Source organism: Solanum dulcamara, chromosome 11 (assembly GCF_947179165.1).
Source record: "Solanum dulcamara chromosome 11, daSolDulc1.2, whole genome shotgun sequence".
Lineage (NCBI taxonomy): Eukaryota > Viridiplantae > Streptophyta > Magnoliopsida > Solanales > Solanaceae > Solanum > Solanum dulcamara.
The window spans coordinates 43,233,161-43,245,707 of NC_077247.1; the positions used below are offsets into that span (position 1 = coordinate 43,233,161).

The following is a 12,547-nucleotide window of genomic DNA, read 5'->3' on the forward strand; positions in this document are numbered from 1 at the left end:
ATTTAAAATGTCTAATATCTCTAAACTTGAATTTGTTGCTCTTAGTATATTTGAAAAATGCTACTCATCATGGGTACTAGATGCCGAAATACACCTAGAATTAATGGGTCTGGCAGATACCATCAAAGATGACAATAAGGCATCTAGTCAAGATCGTGTCAAAACCATGATATTTCTCCGCCACCATCTTGATGAGGGGTTAAAATTAGAGTACCTCACATTAAAAGATCCCCTTAAATTGTAGAAGAATCTAAAAGAAAAATATGACAACATGAAGTTGGTCATCCTTCCACAGGCACGTCATGATTGTTTAGAATTATAGCACAGTTAAATTTATGCGGTGAAGAAATCATTGAGCAAGACAAACTTGACAAAACATACTCCACATTTCCACCCACGAATATGCTTCTCCAGCAACAATATCGCGAAAAGAGTTTAAAAAAATATTCTAAATTACTTTCTCACCTTCTTATTACTGAATGACATAACGAGTTGTGAAAAATCATGATAGTCGACCCGTTGTTCTTTGCCACTCCCTGAAGTGAATCAGGCAAACTATAATCAATGAGAAAGAGGTCATGGACTCAGTCGTGATTGTGGTCGTGGTCGAAGAAGAAATTATAATTATGATGCTCGTCTGGCACCAAAAAATGATCAGCAATATAAAAAGAAGAGTGAAATGCAAGAAGCTATACCATAGAAAAATTCAGAAATTATATGTCATAGATATAGAGGTATGGGGAATTGATCACGGACCTATCGGTCATCAAACGTCTGGTTCAGTTATATCATGCAATCTTGAAGAGAGCAAAAAATAATCCAGAGACAAACTTTATCTCTGAAGATAATATTGAGCCTATGCATTTGGATGTAGCTGATTTCTTCAATTTTCTAGAAGAAAATATGAATATTGATAACCCTGATAATATTTAAATAATTTTATTTTTCTTTTGTATGTACTAAATCATATGCTTATATTTTTCTAATCCATGTAAATAAATAAAATTTGTATAATGAACCATGTTTTAATTATAATATTTACTTTATTTTTTTTTGAAGAAAAATATGGATATGCCTCAAATTTTGTTTGGATCATTGATCAATCACGAAGATATTTGTGTAATTGATAGTAGATCGACTCATGCCATTTTTAAAGACGAGAAATATTTTTTCTACTTGTTTAGAAGAAAAGCAAATGTTACTACAATTTCTGGTAATTCAAAAATGAGTAAAGGCACTGAAAGAGCTACTATATTTCTGTCTAAAGAGACAAAGATTGTTATAGAAGGCGCACTGTTCTCTTCTAAATTCCAAAAAAACTTGTTAAGTTTTAAAGATATCCGCAAAAATGGATATCATGTTGAGACACTAAAAGAAATGAATATTGAATATCTTGGTATAACAAAAAGTGTCTCAAGCCATAAATATATTTTGAAAAAATTACCAACTTTATCGTCTGCCCTATGTTATGCAGAAATTAGTGCAATTGAAGCACATTTGATCGTAAATTAGAAGTTTACTGATCTAAATACATTTGTGTTATGGCATGATCGAATAGGTCATCCTAGATCAATAATGATGAGATGAATTCTTGAAAATTCAACTGGACATCCGTTAAAGAACCTAAAGATTCTTACGAATGATGAATTTTCATGTGATGTTTGTTATCAAGGCAAATTAATTGCCAGACCATCAACCCTGAAGGTTGGCATCGAATCTCCTGGCCTTTTAGAGCATATACATGGGGATATATATGGACCTATTCATTCACCTAGTGAATTATCTAGATATTTTATAGTCCTAATAGATGCATCATCAAGATAGTTACATAGCGTTTGCGAAGTTATTAGCATAAATAAAAAAATTAAGGACGCAATTCTCAGATTATCCAATTAAAACTATTGATAATGCTGGAGAATTTACATCCCAAGCTTTTGATGATTATTGCTTATCAATTGGGATAAAAAGTGAACATTCAATTGCTCATGTTCATACTTGTAGAGTCATTTATTAACACCTACAATTGATAGCAAGACATCTACTTATGAAAATAAAATTATCGATTACTGTTTAGGATCATGCTATCTTACATACAACAGCACTTGTACGTCTCAGACCGACAAATTATAATAAATACTCTCCATCATAATTAGTATTTGGTCATGATCCAAATATAGCCCATCTACGAATTTTTGGTTATACGGTATACGTGTCTGTATCACCACCACAACGATAAAGATGGACCCTCAATGAAGGTTGGACATATATGTTGGGTTTGACTCACCCTTCATAATTCATTACCTTGAACTGTTGACAGAAAACTTATTTACTGCTCGACTTGAAAATTATTGGTTTGATCAAACAATTTTCCCACAATTAAGGGAAGAGAAAACAGAACCCAAAAGAAAATTGCTGAGAGAGAAAACGAAACCCAAAAGAGAAAGAGAAATTGCGTGGAAATTCCATCACTATCTCATTTTGATCCACGTAGCCGTATAGATGATGTCACGATCCGACCTAGGGCCTAGTCGTAACACGGCGAGCGAAATGCGAGGGACCCCAACCATAAGTCATCTTAGCATTCATTACATACATAAGGTAAAAAAACAATATAAAGATAAGCGGAAGTAATCATAAGTGGGGTAAGGGGCTTAGGAAAACCCAACTCTATAAACGTCCAAATCGGACTACACCAATACATCGTCTAAATATGCCTCTAGTTTAACCCTCGACGGGTGCTTAGGTTAAGCTCCTAGCTCACACTAGCAATAGAAGTAATGTCTAAGCAATAGAAACATGAAATAATATCTTGTCCTCGGTAGAATGAGGACTCACCAACTCCTTAGAGATATAAAGAAAACTCTAGCCACTGGCGGGGTAGCCGTGAATGTCTTCCGTCCCTATATTATGAGACAATATAGGCAAAATATGTGTTAGTATGTTTGAATGTACTAAGTATGTGAGGTATGCATGACAAGTAAGAGAACATAATCAATATGTCATAAGATACATGGCCAATCATAATGATCATAAGTATAGCTTAAAAACATTTTAACATAAAAAATTCTTGGTCAATGCATATCATAAAACATCAACTTTCAACTCATAATTTGATATCTTAAAGCTTAACTTGAAATTTAGTGGGATAAGACCTTTAACTGACAACTGAGACCATGCAAGCTACTACATGGAATTCAATGACTCCTACATCGAAACAGGGGAGGCTACCTTGCCAGGGCATACTCCAAATATAACTAAACTCAACTAGGCTATATGGATCTACTAGTTAGGTCATGAAGGCAACCTACGTGGGTAACGTAGTTTGGGACTTTAGGTTGCTACTAGGATTCCCTTGGATAACCAACTGCGTTATCCGACCAAACCCCACCTAGAAGTCTTCTCGGTTCTTAGTCAATATCCCAATGAAAACTCGTAAAACATACTTATAACATAGTAGGGAAAGATAGTAACTGCCTATAAATCCATCTTTAAAACATTTAGAATAGCTCATCTAACTTGGTGGTTCATAAAAATCTATAACTTCAGTGAGAATTTTCTTTATTACCATCTTTAAACATCTAATGATCTTAACTCTGATCATTATCTCAACTTTAACTTCAAAAATCATAATCTCAGCTGTAACTCATTGAAAACTATCCTTATATATCATTTAACTCATGATTAACTCATGAAAATCATCTTTAACTCATGACCATAGCTTGAAAATAACTCTTATGCATGGGCATCTATGATTCAACTTGAAATCATGCAATTTATATGAAAACATGTATATAAAGATCATTGATAACATCTAAAAACGAAATCAACTAAGCCCAATGCAATTCATCAAAATTAGGGTTCATAAACAATTATAAATTCAATGAAATCTTGAGAAATCTGTAGGACTTCATGGGTGAAAAGAGCTCATGAATCAATTCTCACATACCTTGCTTGAATTCACTAGGGATTGAAGAAGAACCTTGAAGAAACCTGAAAATCCTAGCTTGGAGATTGGAGAGAAACCTTGAGAGACCTTGTGAGTTCTTGCCTTGGAAATTTTAAGAGAATGAATTGAATAGGAGGGAATTTTGAAGAATAAAGTATTATATACTTTAAACTTGGCCATAAAAGTGTGTAGGTTCATCGAACTAAGATTTGGAAAAGACACAATTGTCCTTCATTAATTCTGAAAAATTAACCCTACGGACCCTATTATATAGGTCGTCTTGGCAATGATGAGTTGTCACGACTCGTCCTGCAGGTTTGAGAAAAGGTCTAAAAATAAAGTCTCTGAAGTTTGAGAACGAGCAGGGTTTATGACCCGTCGTCAAGGAAATGACCCATTTTTTGGGCTAGTCCTGCAGGTCCCAAAAACCTGCAAATTCAAATCACTGAAGTTTTGTGACGGGTGGTCTTTACGACCCGTCCTTACTTCTACCAACCGTCTTATCAAGTAGTCATCTTGGCCTGAGGGATGCTTGAAGCCTATGAACTTGGTTTATGAGGGATTTTTATGACCCTACATCTTAAGAACGACCTGACAAGTCGTAGAACCTCTCTAGAGGGCAAATCAAACTGTGCTCGAAGGGCCACTCTACGATCCAACCTTACAAGCCATAGAGGGACTCGTTCACATGGATGGGTTCAAAATTTTGAGACTTTTCATTTTAGTTCCATCTTTCCAACTTACGGGATCTTACTTATGAGTAGGAGGTTCAGAATATCATCCACTTACAGAAAATAGAAAATCAAATGCCAGATGCATTTACTGATTTAAAACGGATAACTAAGTCACATATCCATACAGTGAATGTCCCTATCCAGATTAGGGTCCCAAAAGGACCATCTACTAGTATCATAGCTTCTGAATTTCAAACACGCCTAAAGCGTGGTAGACAATTGGGTTCAAAGGATAAATTCTAGAAAGAGAAGCATGAGAAATAATAAAGATGATACTACAAAAGAACCTCCTGAAGAAGGTCAAGATTTGAGTAATTCTGATATTCCTGAAGAAATCAGGGAATCTGAGACTCAAGTGAATGAAGAACTTTCAATAAGTTCTATCGGTAATGAGATAAATTTAGATCGGTCAAAAATTATGATGGATAATGTTTTTGCATATAATGTTGCCTTAACCTCATGTAAGATAGTGAAAGTCTTAAGCCTAAATCTGTCGTAGAATATCGACGTAGATGTGATTGGTCAGAATGGCAAAATGCAATTCAATCAAAATTAGACTCACTTGCTAATCGTGAGGTTTTTGGACTTGTAGTCCAAACCTCTGAAGGTGTAAAACCAGTTGGCTATAAATGAGTTTTTGTGCGAAAACGAAATGAGAGAAATGAAATTATAAGATACAAGGCACACCTTGTTATACAAGGCACACCTTGTTGCACAAGGATTCTCTCAAAGACCCGGGGTCAACTATGAAGAAACATACTCACCTGTTATAGATGAAATAACTTTTTGATATCTCATCAGTTTAGCTGTACATAAAAATCTTGAAATATATCTAATGGATATAGTTACAGCTTACCTTTATGGTTCACTTGATAATGAAATTTACATAAAAATTCCAAAAGGATTAAAATTGCCTGAAGCATGTACTAAGTCTCGGGAGATGTACTCAATCAAATTGCAAAGATCATTATATGGTCTGAAACAATCAGGGTGTAGTGGTATAATCGCCTTAGTGAGTACTTGATAAATGAAGGTTATATAAATAATGTCATTTGTTCATGTGTTTTTATTAAGAAAACAAAATCAGAGTTTATTATACTCCCCGTTTATGTTGATGACATAAATCTCATTAGAACCCCTGAAGAGGTTCAAAATGCAATTGAATATCTAAAGAAAAAATTTGAGATGAAAGATCTTGGAAAGACAAAACTTTGTCTGGGTCTGCAAATTGAACATTTAGCAGATGGGGTCTTTGTCTACCAATCTGCCTACAGTGAAAAAATCTTTAAATGATTTTACATGGACAAAGCACATCCATTAAGTACTCCAATGATTGTTCGATCACTTGAAGTGGATAAAGATCCATTTCGACCTCCAAAAGAGAATGAACAAATTCTTGATCCTGAAGTACCATATCTCAATGCTATTGGTGCACTTATGTATCTTGCTAACGTAATCAAGCCTGATATAACATTTGTTGTTAATTTGCTGGCAATGTATAGTTCATCCCCAACGCGAATACATTAAAAAAGTATCAAGCATATTTTGCGATACCTAAAGGTTACCATTGATATGAGTTTGTTTTATACTAACAAATGTTGTGCAGACCTTATTGGTTATAGAGATGCAGGTTATTCATCAGACCCACATAAAGCTCGATCTCAAACAGACTATCTATTTACATACGGAGGAATTGTTATATCATGGCGATCTACAAAGCAGTCTATTGTTGCTACTTCTTCAAATCATGCTGAAATAATAGCAATTCATGAAGCAAGTAGAGAATGTATGTAGTTGAGATCAATGATACAGTTCATCAAAGAAAGATGCAGCTTGAAAAATGATGTCAAAATACCCACAGTTATATTCGAAGACAATGTCGCGTGCATAGTTCAATTGAAAAGTGGCTTCATAAAAAGAGACAGAACACACCAAAATTATTCGTCACACATGATCTCCAGAAGAATTGTGATATTGATGTATAACAAGTTCGTTCCAGTGATAATCTTGCAGATTTATTCACAAAGGAATTACCAACATCAACTTTTGAGAAGCTAAGGTATAAGATTGGAATACGTCGTCTCCAAAATATCAAATGAAGTTTTCACCAGGGAGAGTAAAATACGCACCGTACTCTTTTTCCCTTAACCAAGATTTTGTCCCATTGAATTTTCCTAGTAAGGTTTTTAATGAGACAGGACTCAAGGCGTATTACCAGATGTGTGTATTCTTTTTTCTTCACTAGGCTTTTTCCCACTGATTTTTCCTAGTAAGGCTTTTAACGAGTCACACCATCTATGGTTGTTCAGGATAACTATGTATATTTGTTCTTTCACTAAAAAAATTATTTTACATAGACACCCAAGGGAGAGTATTATAAAATTTTATAGTGGATGCTCCATTTAAGAGACTGAGACCTACTAATAGCAAATTACTTTTTTGCTCTCTCCCTTATCTTCTGATATACTTAGTTATAAATAACCATGTATCTTGTGTAAATAAAAATATAGATACTCAATTCTCTCTCTTTTTCTCTTTCTTGTTAATTTATTTTATAACAACTGGAGAATAGTATAGTTACTTACTGAGGCACTAGTAATCGAATAACCTTCCTGGAAGGGGGTAGGATTTAGTGTGCTCTGTAGTTTGTTATTTTTTTTTAATTGTTAAGGTAATATATTTATAGTTTATTACTATTAAAAAAAAAGTATTCCTTGCACCTTCTTAATCATTTGTACTTGTTCCATTTTATGCAACATTGCTCTAATTTGGAAGATTAGATCGAGATATTTTTCTAACCATCACTTTTCTTAGATATAACTTAAATATTTTAAATTATTAATAACTATTGAAATACTTGAAAATTTTATGTTTGAATTATTAATAATAATGATATGACATCTTATCTAATAAAAAAAACTTAAAATCATTTTATCCATCTTCCAGATAAAATAAATTAATTTAAAATTTATAATTCGAGCATGATTTAGTCAATCTAAAGTATAAATTAGTTTCGCTTTTCCCACGCAATGTTTGACAAAATCTGGAATTAGAAACCCAGTTTAGCATTCGTTAACTTGGGTGTGAAGCTTGCTGTCCAATGGTGTCCTTGTAAGAGATCAACGCTATTACTTGTCAGTTTATCGTCTTCACTCGGTGAATTCTAATCGTTAGATCTTGTATTTCAGGTACAACACTGGACTGGAATTGGCAAATCTATTGTTAGGATCAGACCTATTGAATCAGTCATGGGATGCAATTTCAAAGCTTCAAAAACAGAATGTCTCTCTTTTGGAGGACCCATCACTTCCTTTCTCTCTTAAATACCATGTTTATGAAAACCCATCAAAGGGTTCTATTATCGCTTTCGTATCTTCACCCAATTGTGCTGTCAATCATTTGCGAGGAGAGTTTAGAGAGCTGATTTCTTCAAATGAAATTACGTCCTTTGACTTTCTTTGCACCAAAAGTAATACTTGTTCCATCTCCATTCATAAAGCTGCTGTTACCCTTTTTGCTTCTCTTGAGAATGAGCTCTCTCTTCTCAAACACCAGGTACAGTGCCCTTAAAATTGTTGAATTTCCCCCCTTTTTAATATGTACATTGACCTTGGTGTTCTTGTAATTTTACAAATATATTATGTAGAGGATACTTAACTTTGAGATGTAATCTTGAGTTGATCATTTATTAAGGTATCATTTAAAATGTATGATTTTGTATGAGGAGGTTACGAGAAGATAATTCATGAGATTAGAACTGGATGGATTAATTAGGGGTCGTATACACATATTCTTTAATTAGTTGGAATACGAAATGAGTAATGAAAAACACAACTGAAAAGAAATGATAGTTGGGGATGACCAGGGAAGGATTCATGGAGACTGGACAAGGTCTTGAAATAATCCATAAGCATGGGGCCTGTGCTTGCAGAGGGATTGCTAATATCTACATTAGACAACTAAACTAAAGTTTAAATTAATCCTTCTTTAGCAGGGAGGACAATTAATAGTAGTAAGTAGTAACCAAACACCAGAATAATGGAAGAAAGATACTAATGGTTGCTCTCCAGCTTATAATATGCAAATGAAGTGTAAAACTGTCGGCTGGATTATCTCTTATATGTGGAACTGATTTTGGTGTTGTGGCTATGTCTTCTTTGATGCAGTTCACCAGCAACCAACCTCTAATTGTTACTGGACATTCTCTGGGAGGATCAGTTGCATCTCTCTTCACCTTGTGGCTGCTTGATAGCCTTCCCAGATATGGTGTGCAGCATATTCTCTGCATTACTTTTGGGTCTCCACTTCTTGGTAACAATGGCTTTCAGAAAGCCATATCAGAGAATCCGACATGGAGCTCGTGCTTCTTGCACGTGGTCTCAGATAAAGATCCAGTTCCAAGATTTCTCATCTCAGACCATAATGCCTCTGATGCTACATTGACTACTACAACCTATTACATGCCATTTGGTACCTATCTCTTCAGCTCAGAATCAGGTTTCTCTTGCTTCGAGGAACCACAATCGATTCTGGAGTTGATGATGATAATGAGCTCAAGATGTGCTGAAAGTGAAAATCTAAATAACTGCTCTCAGGCCATTGATTATGGACATAGCTTGGAACAGCTAAAGAACAAAGCCATTTGCAGGGGAATCTCAGAGCTGCCTGACTCAATAAGTAATCCACTTCAAGCAGGTACCTATCTACTGCTAGAAGCAACTGGAGTTGGAAAGTTACAGGTAAATACACTTCCTTGCTACTTGATCAAATTGTGATGTTCCCACTTTGACGGTTCATCTACTGAAACACAACGGAAATTTTGATGAAAGATAAAATTTGAGTCATTCAGATGCATATACAAGTTGTAAAGTAATTTATGTTGAAGCATTGAAGAACGCACAAGGCTATGTTTGTTGGTGAGATAGGAAAGCGTAGAACATGAAATTAACTTGAGGCAAAAAAGTCTTGGTTAAATGGGCTATGACACGCCATACAGCAGAATACTTCTTTCTTTTTCTCTTAGTGTTCTTTTTTTTTTCTGTCAGCAAATTTCAGATATTTGCCTCTTAACTGCCACAGGAAAATGTTAACTTGAGCTGTCTTGCAATGAATATTGCAAAAAGGGCAGAGGTTCATGCCAAACACAAGCAGAAGGTTTTTGATCCCTCCAAAATAAGTATAACTAAAAAGTCTATGTCTTACCTTGAATGGTACATGAAAAACTCTTTGGAAGAGGCAGGGTATTATGACAAATATAAAACTAGACGTTCCAGAAGCAGAGACGAGATTGAAAGCACAGAAAACCTAATCAATCATCACAGAACTTTGAAGCTCTTCTGGAAAAAAACAGTAACTGAAGTGGAAAATTTGCCCTGGAAGGAGGGGAGAACTCGCCGAAAACGTTTGCTTTATGCTGCAACAAACTATCGAAGGATGGTTGAACCACTCGACATAGCTGAGTATTATGGTAGGGGAAAGAAAGATTATGTAAGTCACGGAAGAGCTGAACACTATAAACTATTGGAGAAATGGTTAACTGGTGAAAATACTCACACATACCAGAGAAGCCAAGCCTCTAGTCTTACAGTTGATTCTTGCTTCTGGGCTTATGTTGAGGAAGCTTTGATCTCTTGTGAAGTGTTAAAGGATGGACAAAGTAGGACCCCACAAGACCAAGAATCAGCTAGAGAAAACCTTATCAAATTTGAGCAGTATGTAATGGATATGATTAATAACTTCTTGGTGTCTCCTGAGATTTTCTTGTCTCAAAGCAGCTTCATGCTGTGGTGGAGGGAATATTCCAGAGTTGTAGGAAATTCATATACCTCACCCTTGACTAATTTTATGGAGGATGGCTTTCGTAGATATGCTTAGCAAATTATATCTGTATAGGAGAATGTAATTTATAGCTTATATGCCCAACTTAAAACTACTTTTCCATTCTCTCTCTTTAATGTAACCTATAACTTTATAATTTGAGTTGCCAAACATGATTAACTGCACAATGCAGTAAAATTATGTGTGTGGGGGTGGGGGGGGGGGGGGGGGGGGCTTTGGTTTTTCTTCCTTTTGGTTATTGACAAAGGTTTCTTATAGCTATATATTGATTTGAGCCAACAATTCACCAACCAACCTTTTCCATGGGTTTATCTGAATTGCAACCATTTTAACTCGTAAGTAAATCTCTCAAACAACTAATTAAACAGATCTCTTTTTACAGATCAAAATTAGCACAACATACCTGGGTAGATCAAAATTAACACACTTACCTTTAATGCTACGTTTTTGACATGATTTACCACTCGATTGTTTGATTTTAGCACTTCACAAGCATTTTGGAACTCATCTATGAAATTACATTCTACGTACTTAATAGTTAATATTAACAGTCTTAAAAAATTCTCATTCATATACACAGCTGCCAGCATAAGCAATTGGATTGATGGTAAGTACTCCATTTTTATCAGAGGTTTCAAGTTCAAACTCAGAATTAAGTCGCATTTGGTAGGGAGCATTTTACCCCCAAAGTTGGACTTTCCGAAGTTCCAGATGTCACGACCCAAAAACTGAGGTCATGATGGCACACATCTCAAAACCCAATCTGATGTGTAACCCTAAAAATAAAACTCATACAAGACTCCCAAAGGGGAAAGTGATGCCACGATTTAAATAAAAAGAAAAAAAAATAAAGAAATTATCCCAAAACCTGGTGTCATAAGTATAAAGAGCATCTAATACAAGGTTCGAATCTGAAGATACAACATAAGTCTCTGAATGATACAAAAGACTGAAAAATAAAGATAGACTAGTGACGATCCGAATTCTAGGACCTCACCACTAATCTGAGAATACACAATCCGCTAGAATATTAACTGCCACGTGGGGTACCCCGACTAGTATCTGCATCAAAAAGGGACACAGAAGTAGGGGTGAGTACAATTCACATGTACTCAGTAGGTTTTAGCTGACTGAGTATAAGGAATTAATCAAACCTATGAAATAAACTAAGGAACGCTTCCACCTGCATACAGAAAAGTCCCACTTCGGCATCGGTGCTGCCAGTTTATATATATATTGGCGCGAGTAAAGTAAACCCATAATAACAGCTCATAATCACAATTAATCAGATAATTCAAGCAGCACAGATATCAATGCAATGCAATGCAATATGATGATGCAATGATGTGGTGGTACGGTGGAATCAAGACTATCGCACAGCCTGTCGTATACACCTGCCGAGCTGTGCTACCAAGCAGGACCCATGGGGGTCTCGCAGACCATATACCTCAATCACAATATCTCATTATCCTTGCCACCTCCTCGTGGTCAAGGGATCACAATGCATCCACTACCCTGCCGGAAAACTGCCTCGGTCAGGGACTCAAGATACAAAGGTTAGGATCACAATGCATCCACTACCCTGCCGGAAAACTGCCTCGGTCAGGGACTCAAGATACAAAGGTTGGGATCAAAATGTATCCACTACCCTGCCGGAAAACTGCCTCGGTCAGGGACTCAAGATACAAAGGTTGGGATCACAATGCATCCACTACCCTGCCGGAAAACTGCCTCGGTCAGGGACTCAAGATACAAAGGTTTAAAGGTGTTTCATTTTCTTTCTCAAAAAGAATTTCCATATTTCTCAACTTCCCATGTTTCATGATATGATGAATGAGGATGAATGCATCAAAACACATATGCATGGAAGTAATAATCAACTCACATGTGGTATAAGGTTCAAAGTTCTCAAAACTTAACCTACACATGCTATTCACCCTCAATAAATAGTAACGGGGAGAACACACTTTCATTTAAATATTCACCCTTTTCTCAACAATATTTCAATACTCAAGTATGCTTAAAACCC

General features: G+C 35.6%; 1 protein-coding gene across 1 annotated transcript; it reads left to right on the forward strand.

Annotated features, from left to right (window-relative positions):
• The first annotated feature begins 7,685 nt into the window (after positions 1-7,685).
• On the forward strand, positions 7,686-10,654 carry LOC129874741 (senescence-associated carboxylesterase 101-like). The gene is made up of 4 exons (XM_055950087.1): positions 7,686-7,791; positions 7,869-8,235; positions 8,847-9,419; positions 9,760-10,654. The coding sequence occupies exons 1-4, from the start codon at positions 7,781-7,783 to the stop codon at positions 10,552-10,554; spliced, it is 1,746 nt and encodes a 581-aa protein (XP_055806062.1). The 5' UTR covers positions 7,686-7,780; the 3' UTR covers positions 10,555-10,654.
• The last annotated feature ends 1,893 nt before the right edge of the window (positions 10,655-12,547 follow it).